Source organism: Rhopalosiphum padi, chromosome 4, assembly GCF_020882245.1.
Source record: "Rhopalosiphum padi isolate XX-2018 chromosome 4, ASM2088224v1, whole genome shotgun sequence".
Taxonomy (NCBI): Eukaryota; Metazoa; Arthropoda; class Insecta; order Hemiptera; family Aphididae; genus Rhopalosiphum; species Rhopalosiphum padi.
Window position 1 is genome coordinate 52,338,856 of NC_083600.1, and position 25,067 is coordinate 52,363,922.

The window sequence follows — 25,067 nt, forward strand, 5'->3', positions numbered from 1 at the left end:
ACAGAACGGGTATAAAACGACGTGAATGAAGAGAATTATACGAGAGCTATAATAAAATATACGAGTGAGACAAAGAGAGAGAGAGAGAGTGAGTGAGAGTGTGTGTGACGGACGGATAAGGAACGTGAGTGCAGACTAAAAAAAGCGAGACGAGTATAATATTATATAGGTAATGAACGGGACAGAGAGAGAAAAGATAAATATTTTAAACACGCATTTTTTTCTCTCTGCGTGTGTGGGTGTTATGCGTATATAATAATGCCGCGCAATAAATCAAGATACGATATGGGATGGTTGGGTGGAAAGAAAAAAACTAACATAAAACGTGTGTTTTTCGGGACTCAGGGCAACGATATTGGGTGTCTCTGAGATCATCGCCGGTTGGTTGGTTGTTTTTTTTTTATTATTATTTTTTTTTTAACTTTTTGACTAGGACATAGAAAAAACGATTGACATTACTTTTCTAGCGAGTATATGGACGTGTAGTCGTCAACTATTGTGACGTGTAATAAAAAAAGAAAGAAAAAACGACGCCGCCACATCGTGGTCGTATTATAATAAAAACGAAAACTCGTTTACTACTATACGTCTGAGTGAAAAGTATACAACATATACTTATGTATAATATATATGAATCTAAAAGAAGAATACGTCATGTCAATATAATATGCGTACCTATCTAACTGACTCGAGTCAATATTTATTGAAATCAGACATTAATACATAGTATTAAATATCGGTGTGAAAATCTTTTTTATGTTTGAACGTTGGATATTTTTCATAAATTTAAAATAATATTCTAAGCGAAATAATTAAAAAATTTGTAAGATTGTAAGTCTTGTATAAACAATATATACCATATAATATAATAGTATATGTATATAATAGGATTTTAATACTAAAATACTACGAGTCATGTTTATGTAAGAGTATTCATAGTATTTATAATCTCTGATAGAATTTAAATTGAATAACTTGAATAATTATTTAAAAGTAAAACTATTTCCTAAGTTTAATAATAATTACAACTTTCTTCATGTAATTTATAATTTTTAAATCGAATTAGTTTGTTATTCAAAACATAGAAAGTTCTTTATCATTTTTTTTTTAGTTTTAGTTATATAGACTAAACGTCATAATGAATATTATCTAATAAAAAAACTTATTAAAGCAATTAGGTTAAAATAATAAGACGATGGAAAAATGTAATAATAATAAATTGCACGGATGTTAGGCTCATCTTGACATAAGCAAGTGTTGTATTATGTTGTGCCGAAATACGCTTTTAAAATTGTAAGTACTAATAATAATAACTTATGATTAAACGTATTGACTATTATATAGTATACTTGTATACATTAAATTAACTGAATATTATTACGGTTTTACAAAAATAAAAATAAATATAAAATACGGCGCTATATTGATGTACTTATCTCAGTTTTAAAGTATATCTCATTTGAAAATTTACATCAATGTACTTTTCAATTTATGAACTAATTTAATTGATACAGGCAATCCTTTTGCAGACAATTATGTATAGTACTTAGGATAAATGGTGTACAATGAAAAAAATGACTAAGAATAAATTTTTTAATAATAATAATGCAATTCATGTGAGCTAGACTAGACCAACCTATAGGGGTTGAAATAACCATAAAACACCTTTTGTGTCTTAACTCTTAAGGAATCCATTAATATAACTTTTATTTATATCAAACCAGTAATTTTAGAAATTAGTTTGTTCAAACATACAAACTCATCAGCTATAAAAATTAGTATACAGAAAGATATATTTAGATATATCTCCATTTTTCAAAAATGTAGTTGTTCAAAATCCTAGATCCGATATTAAATATATTTTATATTTTTGTAAAGGACTTTTATCATAATATAAATATTTTAATAACTGGAAAACTACTTTTCTTGTTTGAATTTTGAATTTTGAGCGCATTAACATTAAAAAATAAATATATATTCACTAAATTATTTACAGTTAAAATAGGGGTTTTTATTTAAAAAAAAGAAGTTTGTATCTGCATAAGACACTCTTAATTAGTAATTTAAAGTAATAAAAAAAAACATTTAAGAATTTTAAAATATTATGGTCTTTTAAGACGTATATTTAAACATTCCAAAAATTTGAATAATTGTATTATTGAATGAAAAAATGGGGGGATGAGCATGCTAGGTGAATCATTATATGTATAGATTGATTAATCAATTATTAAATATAAAATTAAATTATGTTTACAAGTCTTTGTCATAAAATTAAAAATGTTATCAATTAAAAATATTCCAGCTCAATAATTTAATTATCGATTTGAAAGCAAATCGGTATAATATAAATCATGAACGATTTAATTTAATTAATACATAGAACATAACGATAACGGTACGGTACCACGTTAAATGTGTACATTTTACGCCGTTTTAATACAGGCCCTACCACAGTCTACCATATAATATTATAATCTTTTAAGTACGTGGACGCATTTATATATTTTTAAAAGTATACGCTGCACGTGGCGTGTATATTATATTTAATCGTGACAAGTATAAACACGTTCTAAGCCTCTAAGGTCTTGGGTGAAAATTATGGTTCTACACGTGTGAGTTAGCGTGATGGTGGCGAGTCACCTAATGCTGCATCACTTTATATCACACACACACACAAATATATATATATATATATATATATAGTATTTATGTATTGTACTAAATATATATATTATGTAATATAGCTATTGCCAATTATACCATTACATTGTAATATGTATGTATAGCTGGGCGTCGTTTGCAGTCATTTTACGTTATTATCGTCTATGCGTGAGCTAGCGTCTTGGAAAAAATAATACTTTATACTATATAAGTATTAATTATTAAGTGTATATAGTTATACATGCATATTCTAACATGGTATAGAAATGAATTAATTAAACACATAAGAAAAAGATTTTTTTTTTTTTAAAAAATGAAGAAACCTCCGACGGGTTTTCGTGTTCAAGGCGTGTAATAATCGAGTTAATATCGCACCGGTGGGCTTGTAAAATAGACCAATCCTACCGTGAGAAAAACGAGATAAAGTGTTTCGGTCGTGAAAAAATTCGAGGTTCCCGTTTCACACTCGCATATATACTATATAATATATAGTATATATAATATGAATGAGACGTTTCGAGTAAGTTGCGGGCGTTAATACTTGGACTGTATAGAGATACGGTCTGTGTAATTCCAAAGTACAAAAAGAGACCAAAACAATATTACCAAACGAAAGTCCACTTCGACTACTTGCAAATATGTATTATAGTATTATACCATACAAGTATGTACCATATTGAATTTCATTTATGCGCGTCCATGTGCTCCACGAGATTATTATAAGTCATAACCACAATCGGCTAGTCTTTTGATATAATATTATATTATAAACTACACTTCGCGTGTATATTATGTATAATATATAGGCCTTACAGGCTAAAAGGTATCTAACTTTAAAGCACTAACTTTAAAACATTATTGAAAACTCCCACAAATGCAATCAAAAACTTATTTTGTTCTTTTTTTCACCAAATTGGCATTTTAACGGGATAGATAATAATATACTTTGAAAATCTATACCTCATTCGATATTATCACAAAATTGATTTCAGTACGATGAGATTTATCGTCCTCACTTAAATGGTTCGTCTAGTTTTTTTTTTTAATTTTTTAGTTTTTTTTAAATTCTGCTATAGCATGCCGGTATCCAGCTATGTCTTACGAAATCGAAAAATATGTGTGGTATAATTTATTATTAATCCCATCGAGACATGCAGTATAGTTTCAAGGGGAGTCATATTTTGCAGACTACAACCACGGGGTCGACCAATCTCGCGAAGAAAACGATTTTATAATAAAATCGATACGACGAACCACCTGCAGGTCTTTGGGTACATTTAAAAATTCCAAGAATCAGATTTTGTTTGACTGTATATTAATGAAGCAAAAAACAGAGGAGAGAATGCTTGTCGAATGGCATTGTACAATATATAGACGTAGGGAAAAGCTTATGCGACGCGACGGACCTATGGATGGAGAAGAGCCGATAGAAAAATGGCGTTTCTCGTGCGCAAGAGATGTATTATATAATATGTATGTATATACACAGAGTATTTACGACAGTCAACGGATCGTCCGGAGTCGAAGTCTTAGCGGCATATCCTCGACGGCGGAGAGACGTTCATTAAACGCGATTAAAACTCGCGCGCCGTCAGCCCTTTAACGCACATTGATTGATGCCGTTTTTCGACACGATACCGCCGCGACCAACAATCTCTACGCGCCCACGTCCGTGCACTGCATTATATATATATATATAATATACGTAATATAGCAGTCTACACAACAACTGTAATAATGTGATGTTGTTATGTTATATATATAGCGCGTATAATAGTATAACGTTTTAATTGAAAATGTGCAGCGTTTTTGGGGGGGGTGGACCTCAATTAAGAGGTCTAAATTACGAAAAAATTACGAGCGCGCACCCGCACTCCAGAGTTAATTACGATTTTTTTTTTTCTGTTACCCACGCCGGCTATTTAAAAGACCCGTTTTTATTATACACGCTCGTGACCACGAATCATAACGCATACATTGCGCACACACCAGACACGACACACACACACGCGCGGGCACAATATATTATATTATACGTACACGTTTTTTTCTTCGATTCAATTAACAATATATCAATCGATTTGTACACGCGTACGCATATTATCCACTTACTGTTTGTCTAACTGCGATTCGCACTTTATTGTTATCACATATACCCACTTATATAGGTAATATTGCTATATATATATATATATATATATATATATATACGTGTGTTACTTTGAAAGCGAGAAACTATCGTCTATATAATATAATATGTATATACGCGCGTCTGGCTGTCATTATTTCGATACCGCCGGTGATAACGATACGATTCGAACGCTGCACGATTACGGCGCGCACTGTACAAGATTTTACCGGATAAATTACCAATACTTTTAAATGAAAAAAAAAAATTCAATTACAAACTCTATCTGTATAATGGACTTTTAATTAAACGAATTTTTTTTCGCAACGAAATCGCCGCGGTATTCCGCGCCACCATATCATCGCATTGGTCAATGTAACAAAAAACACGTACGGGAAAACGTTTACGAGCTTGACGTGATTTATATCAGAATATACTATATTATATTGTATACACATAAATATGCGTAGATACTGCAGCGGGCGCGCGTATCTAATAATATAAATACGCGTATTATAATTGTATTAAACGAATCGAATCGGATAAGTGAAAATTAAAAAAAAAAAAATATAGAACTATCACAGCAGTCGGCACCCCCGATTATTATATTATTATTGCATACGCGAATCGCACGGAATAGCGGTTTGCATCGAAATTTTGGCATTCTTCCAACGTCCGGTCTGGGGATAAAATTATTAATATATTATATACAACTACCACAACGGTGACGGTAACGGTGACTAATGTTTGATAAAAAAAAAAAAAAGAACAATAATAAATATAAATTTGTTATAAATACTCGAGCCCTTCCCTTACCTCTTCTCTCACATTAATATATTATATAGATATACGAAATAATTAATTACAATAGACACGCCTAAAAGTGTTATATTTGGCAGTTTTATTTTTTTACAATTAAAACCTGCAGCTGTAGGTATATATTCCATTGTCTTAAACTACTTCGAACAATCGCTCACTCCATCACAAAAAAAAAATGGTCATTAAATCACTCGGTTGAGTTAAGAAGCTTATTATAGCTATATATATACTTTAAAAAAACAGAAGCGTAGGTACACTCCCAAAATGTAAAACCCGCCGAAGACGCATGCGCCTTTACATAATATATACCTAAACAGTTGATTACATCGTTTCTGCACACCACCGTTTGCTGTTAACTTTCAAAAGTCGGCCCTTAATTTCAACACCGCTTGCTAACGAGTCTTTTTCTTTGATTCCGTTATGGTGGTGGAGTGGAAAATCAGAAAAAATACTTCTCGTCAATTTTCACATTACTGATTATCTATAGGTATGTTTCTTTTTCCTACTTATTTCTACTTTTAATACGTCTGTATCTTATTGTAGATCCATGATTACCTTAAATTGAGTATATTGTATAATGAATAATATGTCCAAGAGAAAAGCGTTCGGAGCTTGACGTTAGCTGTATCCGATTGATGAGGTTATGCTCTTTCAGTTTACTATAAAACAACACCGACTCGCTTATTAAACTGCATATAATGAAGAAGATTTATAATTTGATTGTAGACGAAGTATAATTAGCCATATAGGCGCATAGGCACATACGTAATATATATTTTATATAATATTAATATATGCACATTAAATATATATATATATATAGGTAGAGAGTAGTACTTTAAAACTCCAAGTTCTCTAAACTTAACGGTTCTTTTAACTTAATCGTCGCTAGTAAGCTAAAACACAAACACATACATTCAGAGAACCTTTTGTACAGTGTAACGAATTACAGTCAAAATGAGAATCCTAAGTTCATTAGAATATTACATATTAACTCATACTGTAGTATTATATATATTATACTGTAATTTGTCAGACTTTCGCACTATGTATAGTGTCCATAGCGTATACAAAATAAATACTATCGTGACGTTTAAAGCTAACCTATACTGCAATACTAATGTATTCTGTACTTGAAGTTATTAGTTATTATATATATTATTATGTTGTAGGTTAATTTTTCAAAACACAGTCAGTGTCAGTCGTTTGTGGCTGTGCTTTGTCAAGAAATTAAAATACTTATTCATATATTGTTGTATATATATTAATTATATTAACTTTTGCAAAATTAATATTTCATAGTTTATTAAGATCATATATTTGAGCTACTTTTTTATAACTACTAAGTAGAGTGTAAAGTAAAGAACTACTGTAAACGTTTTGTATTTTTTATTTTTGTACTTACAAATGAAGTTCAACTTATTTAGTTTAATCGATATATTACGTAATAAGTTTTATAATCACACAAATATAACGACTTAAAAGTAACAATAAACATAATCATGCTTTAGTATAAGATAGGTTTCAAAAGAAATAATAAACTTTTTATTTAAAAATCTACTGAGAAATTTGGTTCTAAATCCACATACATTTTATATAGATCGTTAGCGTAACGTTAATTGTCAACATCATGTTTAGCGAGATATTTAAAACTCAATTGCCTTGGAAATACTAAAACTGAACACATGAAATTATATACGCAAAGTCCGATGAAGGCATTATAATAATAATAAATAAGCTATATTCTACACTCTACACGACGAGTATTGAGTACAAAATATGACTGCTGTGCGATAATAATGCTGGCATAATTTTTACTGACATCTAAGATTCTAAGAGCATACCAAATTGGTGATTATGGTAGGTATAATAATCATAAATGCAACAAGTGAAACACGGTCCTACATGTATTTAATGAACTGTAATATTTTATCTGAATTTCTAAGGGGTTCATCCATGTAAAAGTGTTTGTCAAATTTATGAGCAGATTATACTATATAGTATATAGTATATACTTATATACCTACTCCAGACCAGAATCATTTAAATTCTCATTTCCTATAAGAACCACATATTGTACAATACAATATATTATTATAATATACAGTGGTCCAGCACTTTACTTCGCCGTCTTTGTAGACTATCAGAAATAAAGACTGGTACAAAATAGTTATTAGACTAAAAACTATTTTTTTCTAAAAATATGAAGTCCAGTAAATTAAAAAAGAAAAAATAGAAATATAATTACAATTAAACATTTTCGCCGATTTGAGACCTCTTTTATAACAAAATACCAATAGTGATGTAAATTTTTCTTTTAACTATTGTTATATATAACCTTAAACTAATAATATTAATATGAAAAAAAAAAATCATTAACTTTCTTAAAAATCCAAATATAAATATAAATATGAAAAAAGATTATTTGTAAAACTAACTCTATTAATTGACTTTATTACATATTACCTATTTTATATAAATAGCAATTATTCTTTCTAATTTTTAAACGCAAAAAAAGTGATAGATAGTTATTATTTTTTTAATGACAAAAATGTTACTAATATTTTCCTTGATATAACAGTTAGTGTGTGCATCAATTAAATTCTGTAAATTGAATATCTCATTCATTAAGAATTGAATCATAATAATAATAATAATAATTTATACATTACACATTTATATTAATTTTTTTTTCGTTTTTGCTAAATTTAATAATCATTCATTATGTAAATTATTTTAAAAATGTAAAACATTTACAACTATAAAATACGTATTAAAAATGAAACAAAATTAATTTCAATTATTTATGATTGTGGAAGTATTCATTTTTCTTTTAAAACAATTTAAGACATTTTTATATATTTTTTGAATTGAGGATAATATTACAATATTTTTTAAATATAATTTTTTATATTTTATATTGTTATACACATTATAATATAATTTGAACGGTTTTTATATATCATATATTAAAATTATCAACAGTTAAGCTATCTTTATTCTAAATTAAATTTTTTTCACATTTAATTTGAAAAATGTATATTCTTTTACATCTCCAATTCATATTAAAATATTAATTCAATAAAACAATTCAGAAAATCAATTTTCATTTTGTGTAATAAATTAAAATTAAAATGATTTTTTTTTTACATTTCATTTCAAAGCAATATTATATTATGTATAATATTATTTCTCAAAATTCCATGTGCATACAATATAATTATATTGGGGAAGGATTTTTGGGTGAATTTTAAAACTAAGCTTGCATGTTTACGGACATAACCAGTATAATAGGACTAGAAAAGCATTTTTCCAGCCGCATCATGTAATTTTGATTTTGTACGGGGAAAACGGTATTAAAACTAAACTAATTTAAAAATAATAAGTCAAGTACCCCGTGTGTCATGACTCACGACTTGTTCCTTTAAATCAAATAGGTAGCAGTAGATTCTTTATTAGAAGTAATACAATTATAAGACTGTGTGCATATTCTTTTTACCTAGAAGTTTAAAATACACAGGTGCATGTGGGTAATTTTTCAAAATATTTTATTACTTCAGCAATATACCCTCTACAATTTATCATTTTACAAAATTAAAAAAGCGCACACTTTAACTGTACCCTCGTTAAACCTGGCACAGTATATACATATATATTATATATATATGTGTGTAAATACTATAAATAGAATTATTGTAAATACATTAATTAATGTAAAAAATCCTTAAGGAACGACCGTGATTGGTCTTTGCCTCGCATACGCCAACGATAACAAACATAATATTATATTTGGACGGTTTTTGTGAAAAGGGGATCAAGTCAAAAACAGTAAATTCTCAGTAGACAATAAAAACGTTTCATATTCTCAATTTCTTAAAAAAAAATATTATATTTTATTTTATTTTTAACTTTGATTTGTAACATGTTAATATCAAACAAAATCCTTAAAAAATCATTGTTTAGTCATTTTGGTTGACTTGACACTAGTAGCACAAACGTTGTTACATTCTATGACTTGATACCCTTATGTGCAAAAGTTATCAAGTCGTTAATATTGAAAAATGTTTGTGCTATTGGTATCAGGTCAACAAAATTTAATTTAAAAATGATTTATATTATTTGATAATAAAGTAAGTTGTTTTAATTATATAAATTGACTAAAAAAAATGTATAATTGCACTTCAAACTTTTATTTTTTTGAAAAATAAGTAAAACAAAATAAAATAATTATATAATAATATATATTATAATTTATAATTATATATAATATTAAATTTAAACAATATTATAAAATGTGTTCAAAAATTTATTTCCAAAAATTTGTGTCCTAAAAGTTAATACTATTGTACTATTGTATAATAAAGGTACTTAATTCACCAATAACATAATATGTTTAAACAGTATACAAAAGATTTAAAAATAAATAATAACTTTAAACATGAAAAATAAAAACAAATCTTAGTTTATTATTAAACTATTTAGTATTAATACTCTTCATCAGATATTATAGGATCGACAGTCTTGTTGTTTGATTTTAAGTTTTTATAAAAATTATGAAATGTTTCTGGTATAAACTTTAACAATGACGTGAGATCCTTTTTTTTCTTCAGTTATAAATAAATCATCATATGCTTTTGGAATGTTCATTGAAACTGGATTTCTTTTGTTTAGATTCAATTTATGGAATTTGGCATTTAAATCTATTGATTTCTTGCAGTGTATTCCTTTTTCATTTTTAATATAGCGAATCCACTTAACATTTCTAAACACAAACTTTTCCTTATTTTCGTTAGTTTTTTTCATTTGATAGGTTGTTTTGAACAAACTGTTGATGTCATAAAACATATCTTGTGTCATTTCTAGAACCAAAAATTTATTTATTCCAGCATATTTAATTAATTGTATCCAATCATATGAGTGATTTATTGAAGGAGGAAATGTTTTCCGAGCTTTTTCAATTTTGGCATGGTCTGGGTCACACTTCCATTCTTGAGTGGTCTGATACCATAAACTTATGAGTTATGATCAATTATTTGAATAGTTTCCTGTTGATCCAAGAAAAACAGACACATTGCCATAAGAATACTGTTTTTATTTTGACCAGGGCAGCAATCACTGTACATAGTGACATGTGTAATATTTTTTGGTAAATTAGATAAATAATTGTACATACACGAACCAATGTCATTAGCCCCTTGTTTTTCTAGTTTCATAGGTACCAAATATAACATGTTGCTGTAGTAGATGCACAATTGTGCACAGTTAAATTGTAGGTCCACAATTGTCATTTATAAAATGCAACAGAGCTTTCTAATGAGGGTGTTGAAAGACACTGTTGTAAATCAAACGATAAAACACAATGGTTTTTGGACATGTTAGCTATGTCGTTTCTTTTCGATTCATAGGTTTGCTCAGCTTCATCTTGATGTTGTATCCTATCTTCAATTATTTTAGTTTTTTGTTCTGGTGAAATAATGTTATCAGTAAGCTGTATTTTATACTTGTCACACTGTGTGCAAGTGTCCTTTTTGGAATTCTTGACTTTTAAAATATTTTTCATACAGTGTTCGACTAACTGGCTTTTCTACACTTATTTTATATTCATCATAAGCTCGTTGTAATATAAAATGGCTTGGTAAATACTTTTTTGAAGTCTCCTTCCTACAATAATGACTTTCGTAACAAGGAAGTTTGTTAATATGATTAATCAATAATTTAATATCATCTTGAGAGCGATTGTTTCCAGGTGATGCACGACCTCTTTTATTTGAAGAAAATTGTTGTGCAGGTGAACTTAGCATATTAGTACAAATATTTCTCAAAAACTTAGTATTTTCACCAAATATTTTCATAAAACAACCTTTACATACACGTAATAATTCACCATTTTTTGGTACATAATATTGATATGTTTTTTCCCTTGGTTTTTGTTTTTCTGGTGTATCCCTTCTTTTTCTACTACTTATCTTAGGAGTACATGTTATTAGTTTAGAAATATAAGCTGTTCGTCTGTTAAAACTATACCCATGGACCAATATAGGTTAAATAATTGATTACGTAAACTATCTTCTATTTTACTATTAAACTTGGCTTTACAATCTAGAAGTGCTTTAGATGTTCGAGATTTGACTATTTTTCCTGTATTAGTTATATATTCCAAACCAGTATTTCTTCTTTGATTTCTGTAAATTCTAAATTGTCTGGTATCACCTTTCACACTCACCCTGGACTTCCTTTTATTCATTGCATAATGCATTATATTATTCTTCATGACTTACAACTAATGATGGTTCAGCTGTACTCAAAATAACAGTTGGTTTTCCATCAGTTACATCATGATCCTATTTAATATATTAAAATTTAAGTGTAATAATAATATATTATATACACAATATGATTATATGTATACCTGATCCATAGGTATTTTTTCAAAATATGACTCAGGTGTACCCAAAATAACACTTGGTTGGCTACCAATTTTCCCATTATTAATCATATGTTGATCATCATTGCTGAACTCAAGTGAATAGTTTACGTTGTTTAATGTGATAAAGTTTTCTATATTTTTATTGTCTATAGCACAACTAGTTACATTTTCCTGTGAACACAATTACAGTTTATATTACTTAATTACTAAGTATATGGGTATATAAGTAGTAGGTACACAAAAAATAAAATAATAAATAAACTAATCAAAACATTACTTCAATATGCTTTTCAGTTATTAACACATCATCATTATCTGACAGACCATATGATGGATCTGATTTATTTACCCATTGCTGAAAATAAAGTAATATATTATATAAATAGAATATTATTACAATAAATTGAATTAAATTTAAATTGGATAAAACAATTTTTATTGTGATATTAATATTATAGGTTATATATTATAACAAATTAAAACATTTATTTAACTAACTATAATGATCTATATAATACTATATGTAATGATATAATATGCATACTAACAAACTAATAGGTACTCACTAATAAATAGTTTTTTAAAAACCCATCATCCTCATTGTTGTAAGTATGTATATTACGAAATGTTTTATTTAAATGTCTGCGTACAGCAGGTTTTAGACGATTATTATTGACATTGACATCTGAATAAAAATATAGATTCAACAGTCATTCATTAAAAATACATTTAATATTATTAAAACAAATTACTTACTGTTGCACGCCAACCTCAATAGTTTCTTTGCTCTGTTCGACATAATAAGAACTTGAATACTAATTAGATTTACGATAAGTATGTCCAAGATAAATAAGACAATGAAAAAAATAATTAAATAGTAAATACGAAAGTGACTTGATACCTTTCTCACAAACAAATAAACGTATTCTTGATTTGATTCTTAACGCACAAGCTAATATTATTAAAAATAGTGATCACTGGATACTGACAGTGTTACCGTTGGATTGGGCGTAAAATTTCGCACAATTTTCATGTATAATATCAAAATGTCCAAAAAGTGAGTTGATCCCCTTTTCACAAAAACCGTCCATTTCATCAACGCGTCTTTTGCAATTTAATTTATTATAATATTAATATTATTCGTAGTTTGTACATACCTATAACACGTATATAACACGCTCCACGTCAATCGAAAAACAGTTAAAGTCCAAAGCATAGAAAGCCATTTTATGTTCATTTTTCTATATTCATCGTTGCGTATTTTTAATTTTTCATTTCTATGTGTTGGCCAAACGGTTTTCATAGTACCCGTCAACAAACGTTCGCCATCGAATAATTAAAAAACGTATCAGTCGCAAATACAGTTTTCCGGCACAGTTCACGATTCGCGTTGCTCTGCGTATAACCGTACTACATTTTTCTGTTATTTGCACATACTTTTTCCGTGATTATGCGTTTTTTCCGACCGCCGTATAACGTGTCTGCGATCGTTGTTCGTGTGTGCCGTAGTCTTCGCGGCGTCGCGATCGTCGGACGCCGCCCCGCTGCGGACCCGTCACGGATCATCGCCCGTCCGCGACGATCATCACAATCGACCAGTCGACCAACGGATGGTTATGGTGACGACTCCGCGCCGGTCGTTCACGCCGGACGCGACGGCAAACGGTGGTGTGTCGGTGCAGAATTACCGGGTGACGATGATTCCGGTTCGGCGGACGGGACAGCAAAATAACAGCCCGCGGTCGCGGTGCACCACTCCGGCCGGTTGGACGCCACCACCGCCAGTGTTCATTTTTCACATAACGCTGCAGGCCCCGTCCTCGTGGACGGTGCGAGAAACCCAAACGCCGTCCACGACGTCAAGCGTTCCAAACTATCCCGACGACTATCCCGGAACGGACATATGGTCGACCACCACGACTTGTCGACCGACCACTACGACTTGTCGCCCGTTCACTATGACTTGCCGCCCGTTTACCACGACATGCCGACCGTTTACCATGACTTGCAGACCAACGACTACGACATGTCGACCGACGACTACCACTTGCCGTCCGTTCACTACCACTTGCCGACCGACGACTACCACTTGCCGACCGACGACTACCACTTGCCGACCGACAACCACGAGTTGTCGACCGACGGTCATGATTTGTCGGCCAAGTTTCACGACTTGTCGACCGGCCACCACTACGCCGAAATGTACACTTACCACGCCGCAATGCTCTTGTCGTACACTTATTTATATGGTTAATCGAATGAGCGATTGATATTATAGTCGATTCGATATAATATTTTCGTAAGTTTAGGTTTAGGTAATATTTATAATAAATGTAGAATGATAAATTATACATAAAGTAAGTGTTTTTAGTTTGTCAATATTACGATAATTATTATTAAAAACTACTAACGCAGAGTTCGATACGAAACGGGCTTTATCTGCAAGAATGCCGTTAGCAATAGTGAGTGTTGAGCGTTCTTACTGTGGCTGGGCCGAAAGTTTATATAATATAGAACCTCACCATATAATTCAAAAGTGGACGTTTTCGGAAAGTTGTAGTGAATCGGTGAAACATCTATCCAATGAGGCTCAAAATTCGTACGATTCGATGTGGTTGACCCTACTAAAACGACGACTGATCGTATATTGTTAACGATATATGTATATATGTATAGCTATATAGAAGGCTTTCCGTTAGTTGGACAGAATGAAAAATGAAACTGTCATCCCGGCCGTTTTGTCCACTTCCGTATCGACCAAACAAACAGCGGTTATGCACTCTTTTTATCTTTTTTTTCCGTTTTCGAATACAATGTTATGATATTAGATTATAATCTAATATTTCGCGCATTCAATGTTAAGCAGTGCCAAATAAGTCTTGATAAACTCCGGCCCGACGACAAGTCATGCACTCGTGCCGCCCGTTTCCCGAGGATTGTGCATTGGGCGGTGCGTCAAGGTAGGATACACATAGTCACTTATATTGTTCACAGGTTCAATGAAGAAAAATAGAGTTTCACGTACGTTTCTCTGGCCGTAATATTATTTAAAATATTCAAATTATGATTTATATTTTATTGCATTTATTTATATAATATTATTATTGTAATATTAATGTAAATATATAACAATCGCGTACTTATATGTCCCAGCGATTTATCAAAGCTTCGTTGATATTGCTGTAGTTCGATAGATTATTTATCAGCAACCGATTAAAATTAATGACATAATTGGACGGTTTTCGGGAAAAGGGGCACAAGTTAAATTTTGACTTTTTCAGATTATGCATCTATTTTGTAGGAAATGTTACGCCCGATTGAATAGTATCACTTATTTTGATATGCCTGTTAGTTATCATATAATTGACAAATGCTGTTGGGCACTAGTCAATATTCGTTATATGTGAATGGTCACAAGTCAGTTCAGTTGTCAAAATACTCATAATACAAACTTCAACATTTTCAATTGCTATAGGGCACTAGTCAGTTTTTGTGATATTTATAGTATTTGATAGAAGTAAAAAATATCCAAACGCACTAACTTACTCCTTTTATTAGCAAAAGGTAAGTACTTATTTTAATAATAATCACTTTTTATCAATTAATATTACATGTACTAATTAAATATTTAACAATTTAATTAGAATATTGTATTATTTCATGATAAATAAACGTCTTAATGAATCATGATTTATTGTAATTATTATAAAATTTACCTATACTTAAATGTATATAAAAATAATAATAATTTTGGCGTGGGTAGGTAAATAAAATTACTATTGGTTATTATTTATTTTTTTATTTATATTATGTATATCATATCATATCATGTTAATTAAATACATATATAGGTATGTATAAATAGATAGATTAAAAGAAGGTAAACAAAATGTTTATACATTAATATAATAATATATTATAGTAATTATTATATATTAAATTTTATTAAAATTGATCTTCTTTTTTGACATAGAAAAAAAACAAATTGAGAAACCTAAAAATGAAAAGGTAAAAAGAAAATTATTATTTGAAAGATTTAGTTCTACTAAACCTTTACAGAATTAGTCCCATCACCATCATATACAGGTATATTTTGCCCACTATTCCACAAATAATAATTTTTTTAAATAAATAAAAGTAATAATGATATTTTTAAAAATATGTTTCATGCACATTATGTAATGCAAATATTAATCTATTAGAATTTTAAGTTATCTTATTATCTGATTGTAAAATATTTACACTTTTTAGTGCAAATGAATGTATTCAATTTTAAAATAATTTTAACATACAAACTGACAATTGTATTATAGCTGTTGAATAGGTATTTTAATACAAGTAGATTGTATATACACTAAAAACTTAAAACATAAATTTTATTATTCAATTAATCAATTATTATTTAAATGATTAAAAATATTTTTTATTGTTTTCTTAAAATATTTAACTATTTGATTGGTTTTTAAATCATGTAATAAAATATTTTGTTGATACAAAACTAGGTTAGAACCAATTATGATTATAATTTTCTTAACCAGATAGAAGAAACATTACAACTACTTCAACACTCACTATTGTTTACGGCATTCTTGCAGATAAAGCCAGTTTCGTATCGAACTCTGCGTTAGTCGTTTTTAATAATAATTATAGTAATATTAACAAACTAAAAACATTTACTTTATGTATAATTTATTATAAATATTACCTAAACCTAAACTTACGAAAATATTATATCGAATCGACTATAATATCAATCGTTCATTCGATTAACCATATAAATAAGTGTACGACAAGAGCATTGCGGCGTGGTAAGTGTACATTTCGGCGTAGTGGTGGCCGGTCGACAAGTCGGGAAACTTGGCCGACAAATCATGACCGTCGGTCGACAACTCGTGGTTGACAGACGGCAAGTCGTAGTCGTCGGTCGACATGTCGTAGTCGTTGGTCGGCAAGTCACGGTGAACGGGCGGCAAGTCGTGGTAAACGGGCGGCAAGTCATGGTGAACGGACGGCGAGTCGTGGTGAACGGGCGACAAGTAGTAGTGGTCGGTCGACAAGTCGTGGCGGTCGACCATATGTCCGTTCCGGGATAGTCGTAGTCGTTTGGAACGCTTGACGTCGTGGACGGCGTTTGGGTTTCTCGCACCGTCCACGAGGACGGGGCCTGCAGCGTTATGTGAAAAATGAACACTGGCGGTGGTGGCGTCCAACCGGCCGGAGTGGTGCACCGCGACCGCGGGCTGTTATTTTGCTGTCCCGTCCGCCGAACCGGAATCATCGTCACCCGGTAATTCTGCACCGACAGACCACCGTTTGCCGTCGCGTCCGGCGTGAACGACCGGCGCGGAGTCGTCACCAAAACCATCCGTTGGTCGACGTGTCGATTGCGATGATCGTTGCGGACGGGCGCGGATCCGTGACGGGTCTGCAGCGGGGCGGCGTCCGACGATCGCGACGCCGCGAAGACTACGGCCCACACGAACAACGATCGCAGACACGTCATACGGCGGTCGGAAAAACGCATAAATAACAGAAAAATGTTAAATTGTAGTACGGTTATACGCAGAGCAACGAGAATCGTGAAATGCGCCGGAAAACTGTATTTGCGACCGATACGTTATTTAATTATTCAATGGCGAACGTTTGTCGATGTATCCATACCATAATTTAAACGCGCGACGTCATCGACGGGTACTATGAAAACCGATTGGCCAATACATAAAAAAAAAAAAATTAAAAATACGCAACGATGAATATAGAAAAATTAACATAAAATGGCTTTCTATGCTTTGGACTTTGTCTGTTTTTCGATTGACTTGGAGCGTGTTATATACGTGTTATATTTTTAGTTTTTTAATGGCTCAGATGATCTGGCTTTGATAACTTTACCTTTATTGGTAATGTATTCCAACCCACTATTTCTATTAAGTTTTCGGTATTTTCTCAACTCATTTGTTTCTCCTTTAACACTAATTTTAATCTTTCTCTTATTTGGAATTTATGCATTAAAAATATCAGGTTCGTTATCTGCTACTAAAATATTTTCTGGAGTACCTGTAATTACACTTAATGTCTTGATAATCTGGAGTGAACCCATTGCAAAAAGAGGTGCAAGTGATATGGATTGTGTTTTTGATTTTTTGAAAAAAATCTCTCCAGATATAAAGCACGTTGTAATGTACAGTGACTGTTGCTCTGGCCAAAACAAAAATAGTATTTTTATGGCCATGTGTCTCTGGTACTTGGAATAAGATAATTCAGTTAAGACAATAGATCACAAGTTTATGGTTTCAGGGCATACTAGGATGGAGTGCGATTCTGATCATACTAGGATTGAGAAAGCAAGAAAAAGATACTCTGGTTCAATAAACCATCCAAATGACTGGACACATATGATTCGATGGGCAGTAGGAAAAAAATTTGAAGTAATACATATGCATCAAAGTAACTTCTTTGATTTCAGCAGCCTGTTAAAAACTAAATACGGTAGGTGATAAATTTGTCTTTCAAGAGACCAAATGGCTAAGGTATATAAAAGGAAAACTTAACACAGTTTATTACAAAACCTCCTTAACAGAAGAAGAAGATTTTTTAAGTCTTGATTTGAGTCGTAAAAAGGTAAAAAATAATACTATTTTACCTAATACTTATAATAAAGAGTTACCAATAACCACTGAAAACAAAAAAGATCTTCTGTCATTATTACCATTGATACCAGAAGTATTTCACCAATATTATATCAATTTAAAAACAAAAACAGGCATGAATGATCCTATTATTTCAGATGATGAAGACTGATAATACTGTGTGTTTTTTTAATTGTTTGAAAGGTTAATAATTATTTGTAATTAAATGGAAAACACATTTATTTTATGTTATATATTACTAGTGTAATATTCTTTTTTTTTTAAGTTGTTTAAAAGGTTAGTTTTATAATGAAATATAAAGGAAAAATATATTTTATGGGTTATAACTTATAATACTAGCACTTATATTGTGTTTTTTATTGAATTTGAATAGGGAAGTATCCACTGTGAAAAAATAAGAAGAAAATATTAGGAAATTTATAAATTAATAATTCAACAACATTTTAAAATCCAGTTTTATTATAGTATTTTGAATAGCAGATAGTCACAAGTCAAAACAAGATAAACAGCATACGTTATTATTGAAGTTGTTTTGAATGGCAAATGGTCTCAAGTCAAAATAGGAGAAAGGGTATAAGTCATTTTACAGTTATTTTTTCATGCAGATAGTCATAAGTCATCAAACAAAAGGTAAAACATTATTTTAATTTTTTTCAAATATTTTAAAAAATCCATAAAATATAACAATAAGAAATATGAAAACGGAATAAAAAAATATAATGAATATTTGATTTTATTAAGTTTTATGCTTATCCTGAAAAGTAGCTATTTTTGATTAGTGCCCCTTTTCCCGAAAAACGTCCAATTGATGTCTGGTAAACACTTTCTTTATATTTTATTTTACGAACCAATTTAAGCTATTTTACTATTGCATTCTTTATATCTATACTTCGTGAATAGAATATTAATAATTTCATTCGATATGATTGGGTTTTCGTTCATAGAAATTACAACACCATCATACAGTGTAATACTATTTATTGTAACGAAAACGTTGTTATATTAGGTATTATACAAAACAACGATTAAAGCAGTTGTATTGTATTTTCAAAACAGTTGCGTTTGCTCTTGTTATATTATAATATAATAATGGAAAAGTTTTTTTGAAACTCGAAAGCCCCGTTTGTTACGGATCGATCGTCTTTTTCGCATATTTATATTATACTTTTTTTTACGTTCGGCACGTGCTCGCAAAACTTTCGGAAAGAGAAACCTTTTTTTTCCAGCAGTCATAGGCAAATTCTACGTAATACAATTACGGCCGTGTACTTCAGCCAATGTACAATGAATGGGCTGAAATAACAAGGTCGTAATGTAATAGGTATTATTCGTCGGAATTCTGAAATAGTCGAGTCGAAACAAATGATCAGTACCTATTTGTTATATTATTATAAGCTATACAATATAAATAATATGTTGGTCCACCGAGTTTTCTAGTTTTTTTTTTGTATTATCATCCTTAATTGAAATGGAAAAACATGTGCATTACGTCTGTATTATTTCTGAGTTATACGCTGCGTAATATGTACGGTACGCGTAATTGAATTAGTTTTACAATAATATTAATATAATAATACACGTTTTGGAAATCATATGCGGACAAATCGTATTCAAATATTATTGTTAACAACCACCGCAATAATGTTGAATGCTACTTGAAACTATACGCACGCGCGGGGGTTTAACTTACCGGAAAAATTAAAAAAATAAGAGTAAAAACAAAATTATAAAAAAATAACGCGTGTTGTTCGCTAATAAACACTGTTGCCGACGCCGCCGTCATGTTTCTGATTTCAGATAACGCGTCGCGTTTTTTTTTTTTTTTGTAAACGGTAATAATAATAAAAAAATCGTTATTTTAATAATATAATAATATATGACTTTAGGCGGCGATCGTTGGACGCAACGCTGCGCCGCGCGGGCGGGCCGCACCGGTTTAATATAATAATAATAATAATAGTCATATTATGAGATGATTCGATTAGCACGACGTGTCCGCCGCCGCGTAAGTCGTTATCACGAATTTCCGATAAACGTATAGAAATGTGCGAATATAATATAATATTATATAAAATATAATATATGCATTTGATGGTAAAACGAAACGTGTAATGTCTAACGGTCAGTAGTCAGCGTAGGATCTTATCATCGCGTGCGGATGCGTACACATAAAAGTATCTAAATACAATACACATAAGACGTCTAAAACATTTTTTTTTCGTGGTGGGAGGGGGAGAAGGTCAAAAACTCGCCGATGGAGGTAATTTATTATGTAGGTTTGACTCCATACTTGATTGTACGTCGATTACATATTTACATGTCGTAGGTATATATACCTACATCTGCGTATCGTTTAGGTTTATCGTGGTTATTGCCAGGGAGCAGTTGCATATTATATTCGCAACATTCGCGTCAAAACATGTCGAACCGATAAAATAATAATCGTATTATGAGGTGAGTACTCTTTTAAATCGTATATCTAATAATGATTAACGACTTTGTGCTATCGTACATTACAGTCGTTGGTAAAGAAGAAATGATCGAGTGTGTACCATCATTGACAAGAGTTTATAATATAACGTACCGCAGCGGTAAATAATCGTGTGACGAAAAATTATAAATCATAAATATTATTATATTGTATGGACCTAAATATTATAGGCGTATAATTTTAATTATTATACGAAGGAACTTAACTCGGTTGCAGTGCATCACTCGTCTACGTGCCGAAACACGTTATTTTATGACCGCACGGTTACCCGCATTTTTTAATAAGTTTTTAGATTTGTTCGTTTTCGATAGGCATAAGAGAAGTTAATATTTTATGTGAGATGTAAATTATTGCCGCGTCGAACGGTGTAATTAAGAATGTAATGTATATAGTTTTTTCATTGTCGATATGGCGGTATGAACTTCTATATCTTCAAATGCGTTTTGGAGAAATGACTAGAAATCTTGCTGCAAGTCGAGAAAAAACGCGTGTCAAAATATAATGTAATTATAATATATTCAGTCAGAATGAGAAGGTCGTAGATATAACCCTAAGTTATATTATGTAGATAATAATTTGTCAATATATTTATTATACTCGTACATCATAATCGAAATTAACGTAATATATTATATATATATTGTGTAGTCGTGTAGTGTATATGTAAATTATGAATTTCAAAATCGAATTAAAATAATATGTATGCATTTTATCTATCGAAAACCCAATGACGTGTAATGCAAAGTAATGCAATAATGCGCCTTTATTACGTTTTATGTAAATTTAATATGTTGCAATTTTTGATTCGATGATCATCACTTATTGTGTAAATGTGAAATAATAAGCTCCAACCAAATGTTTTAGTGTGGAATACACCCGTTTTCGTATCAAAAAATATTGCATGTTGTGCTTGCACACAGCCACAGCCCACAGTGTATAATCATAAAATAAGCATCTTCAACATCGGAGCATAAAATATAAAAAAAAAAAACCGCGTTTGTTGTGTACCGTAAAGCGATTTAACTGGCCTATATTATTTAACAACGACAAAACATCAATACAAAGTGCCTCGAATACGTCTTGTCATGCGATTTTGTCGAATCTCGGAATAATAATAAACAGTCGCGAGAGCATTAGCCCATAAACAATGCGATAACGAATGTGTATACTTTTTGAACAAAAGATTTATTTGTAATCAAATATATAGAGGGCGATTCAGAAAATAAGCTCACTCCAGTTTTTTTCTTCGATAATGTGACATTCAAAAGATGACTTTTTAATTTTTAAATACCTCAAGACCATGTTTATGTTCAAATACTTGAGATGTTTTGTACTACTTAAAGAGTGGTTGTGTGGACAATATTTTTTCAAATGAGTACACTTAAAAATTAAAAAAAAAATCAGAATCTGAATAAACTCGTATTAAAATGAAAAATTGTAGTGATAATGTTGGGCGAATCATCCTGTATTAATATATACGTTTTTAGTATAAACGGTTCATAGTTGTGAACAGTGAACATTGTATGAAATAATAATATATTATATATATTATATATTATGTGTGTGCGTGTGATATTGATTCACGATAAAGTAGTCGACGTAAAAATAATAATAAAAATAGCAATATTAAATATTCCGTGAAAGCGTGCTGCAAAATAATATAATAATATATTGACGGCGAAGGCGAAACGTGACCGGTGAGGAAGATAAACGATGTTAAATAAAAATAACGAATCTTCTCGAAGATTGTATACATTATATTATTGTGTGTAATCGTAGTGCCGTTTGAACTGTTTAAAGATGACAACATTGTAAAGATATAAAAATAGTAGACATAAAAATATGATAAATAAAATGAAAATCCTTCCTCACGGAAAATTGAAGTGCAAAAACGAGTAAGTATATAATAATTTGCAATATTATAGCGGTAATGTCGTGTATAATAATAATATGATATCGAAATAGACGAACGCTCGCGTATGCATATTATGACATTACACTATCTTCACGAATATTACAAGCCGCAAATGCGTATAAAATGCATTCGCCATGCGGGTGCAAATCACTTATATATTATATCTGTTTTCGTGTATGATATTACATTTACCTACTTACAATACACATTAGCGTGTAACACGCCGAGTGTACGCGAGTGACGTTGACGCAACCGGTTCTCGTGTATGTATATATTGTACAATATAATATTGTTATTATTATACGTGTAGTTGTCAGCGTTAATTTATACTAATAGCGTTTTTACAATACAGAAGATTGAATGTAGTAGATCGGTATCGGGCGAAAACGTCGTCCGTATTATAATATACGGTATACCGAATAAACATTGTTCGATAAACTGTTAACGCCACACCCGACAATGCTCTTAGGAGACTTGCGCCGTTTAAAAGAATATAAAAAAAAAAACTACTAATGCTACTTGAATAATAGGTAAATCGCTCGGTAAGTAGTGTACACAGCGGCGCCACGGCGGCAGTTGGCGAATATAACTCGTAAAAGCTTTTATTGTTCTTATTCAATATTATTAAAATATAATATCTCTCCATTTTAACGTGAACAAATTCTAAGGCGAGAGCAAGAAAAAAACAAGAGTGATTTTTTTTTTGTATTAAAGTTTTTTTTCTCTTACTTCATTTTTACAACTATATATAGGCCATGCCGAAGAAAAGGATATATATAGGTATGGTAAATAATTACTTTAGTACCTAAGAACTAAGTTTATGATAAGACATTTTATTTTATTTATTTTTTTTTTGGCTGAAAAAACGCGTTTATTAAAGCTCAAGCACAATTTGAATTATGATATAGCAGCTTATAAGGATCAGATTAATGTTTTCTGTTAATGATCACCAACAAGTATTAAAGGATGAAATGTGTAATTTCGACTACTTCACCACAGAATTACCTACATTTATTTATATACCTAAACATAGTTTAGATAAGTTATAAAACGCGTTGAGAACACTCGGAGTTGTAAATGTTAGAGTATTATAATGTGTGTGTGTGTACAAATTATTATTTATAGTATATACATATATCTGCTAAAAAAATAGAGTACCTATATAATACTATAAAATATATAGTGCCATTTAAGTTGCGTATTATCAAATTATAAACACATTTAACTCATATAAGGACGTCGCAGATGAGCGTTTGCCGTATTATATAATATAGTTAATTTTTAACATGAGAGTCGCTATATTCGTACTTGAATTACCACAAAGTATAATCCCCTCTACCCCTCTATTATATGGGTTCGTAATAATAGTAATTTAACAGGGCACATTTGCAAGACTTATCGCAATCGTACTAAATATAATTTCAAACGCTAAAATATCTTTCAAAAATTTAAAGTATTTTAACTTATTTCATTTGTGTGTGTTAGATACGTAATGCAAAGAAAGGAACAGCAATATAGTATACTTTGTAAGTATAGCTAGTATAATAATATAGTTTTTAACATTTTGATAATATAATTTGTTTAATTGGACAATTTATTTTAGAGTAATATATGTTTGGAATTGGAATTATACAAATGTCATAAAAAAACTTAAATAGAATAAAAACAAATTGTTGTTAATTTCACAATTATTTCTAAATCAAACATAAATATAATTTAAAACATTGTTAAATCATGAATATTTATGAATAATGTAATATATATATTATATATTGAGATAAATAATAAAAATAATACATATTGCAGGTGAAGTGTTGCAGTACAGGTTAAATGATAAAAATCAAGATTTAAAATATTTTTACAAAAATAATTCAAAACACTTATGTAAGGTTGATATATATAAATAACTAATAATTTATTATTTTCAAGTTTTAATTCTTGTACGTTTTTTGTTTTATGCTATATTATAAGAATACATT

At 30.4% G+C, this 25,067-nt stretch overlaps 2 protein-coding genes across 9 annotated transcripts in view; both read right to left on the reverse strand.

Moving 5' to 3' along the window:
- Window positions 1–25,067, reverse strand: part of LOC132929312 (cardioacceleratory peptide receptor) — a 207,399-nt gene that overhangs the window by 84,541 nt on the left and 97,791 nt on the right. The window contains exon 1 of one of the 8 annotated variants that reach the window (XM_060994582.1): window positions 13,193–13,926. The exons of the other annotated variants lie outside the window; for them this stretch is intronic. The gene's annotated coding sequence lies outside the window, so the exon portion shown is untranslated. Of the gene's footprint in view, window positions 1–13,192; window positions 13,927–25,067 lie in introns of those variants that run through there. 8 annotated transcript variants of the gene reach the window in all.
- LOC132929313 (uncharacterized) lies at window positions 10,780–13,180 on the reverse strand. Its single transcript, XM_060994586.1, has 5 exons — window positions 12,792–13,180; window positions 12,602–12,720; window positions 12,313–12,390; window positions 12,018–12,206; window positions 10,780–11,949 (listed from the first exon to the last, which is right to left on the reverse strand). The coding sequence occupies exons 1-5, from the start codon at window positions 12,832–12,834 to the stop codon at window positions 11,869–11,871; spliced, it is 510 nt and encodes a 169-aa protein (XP_060850569.1). The 5' UTR covers window positions 12,835–13,180; the 3' UTR covers window positions 10,780–11,868.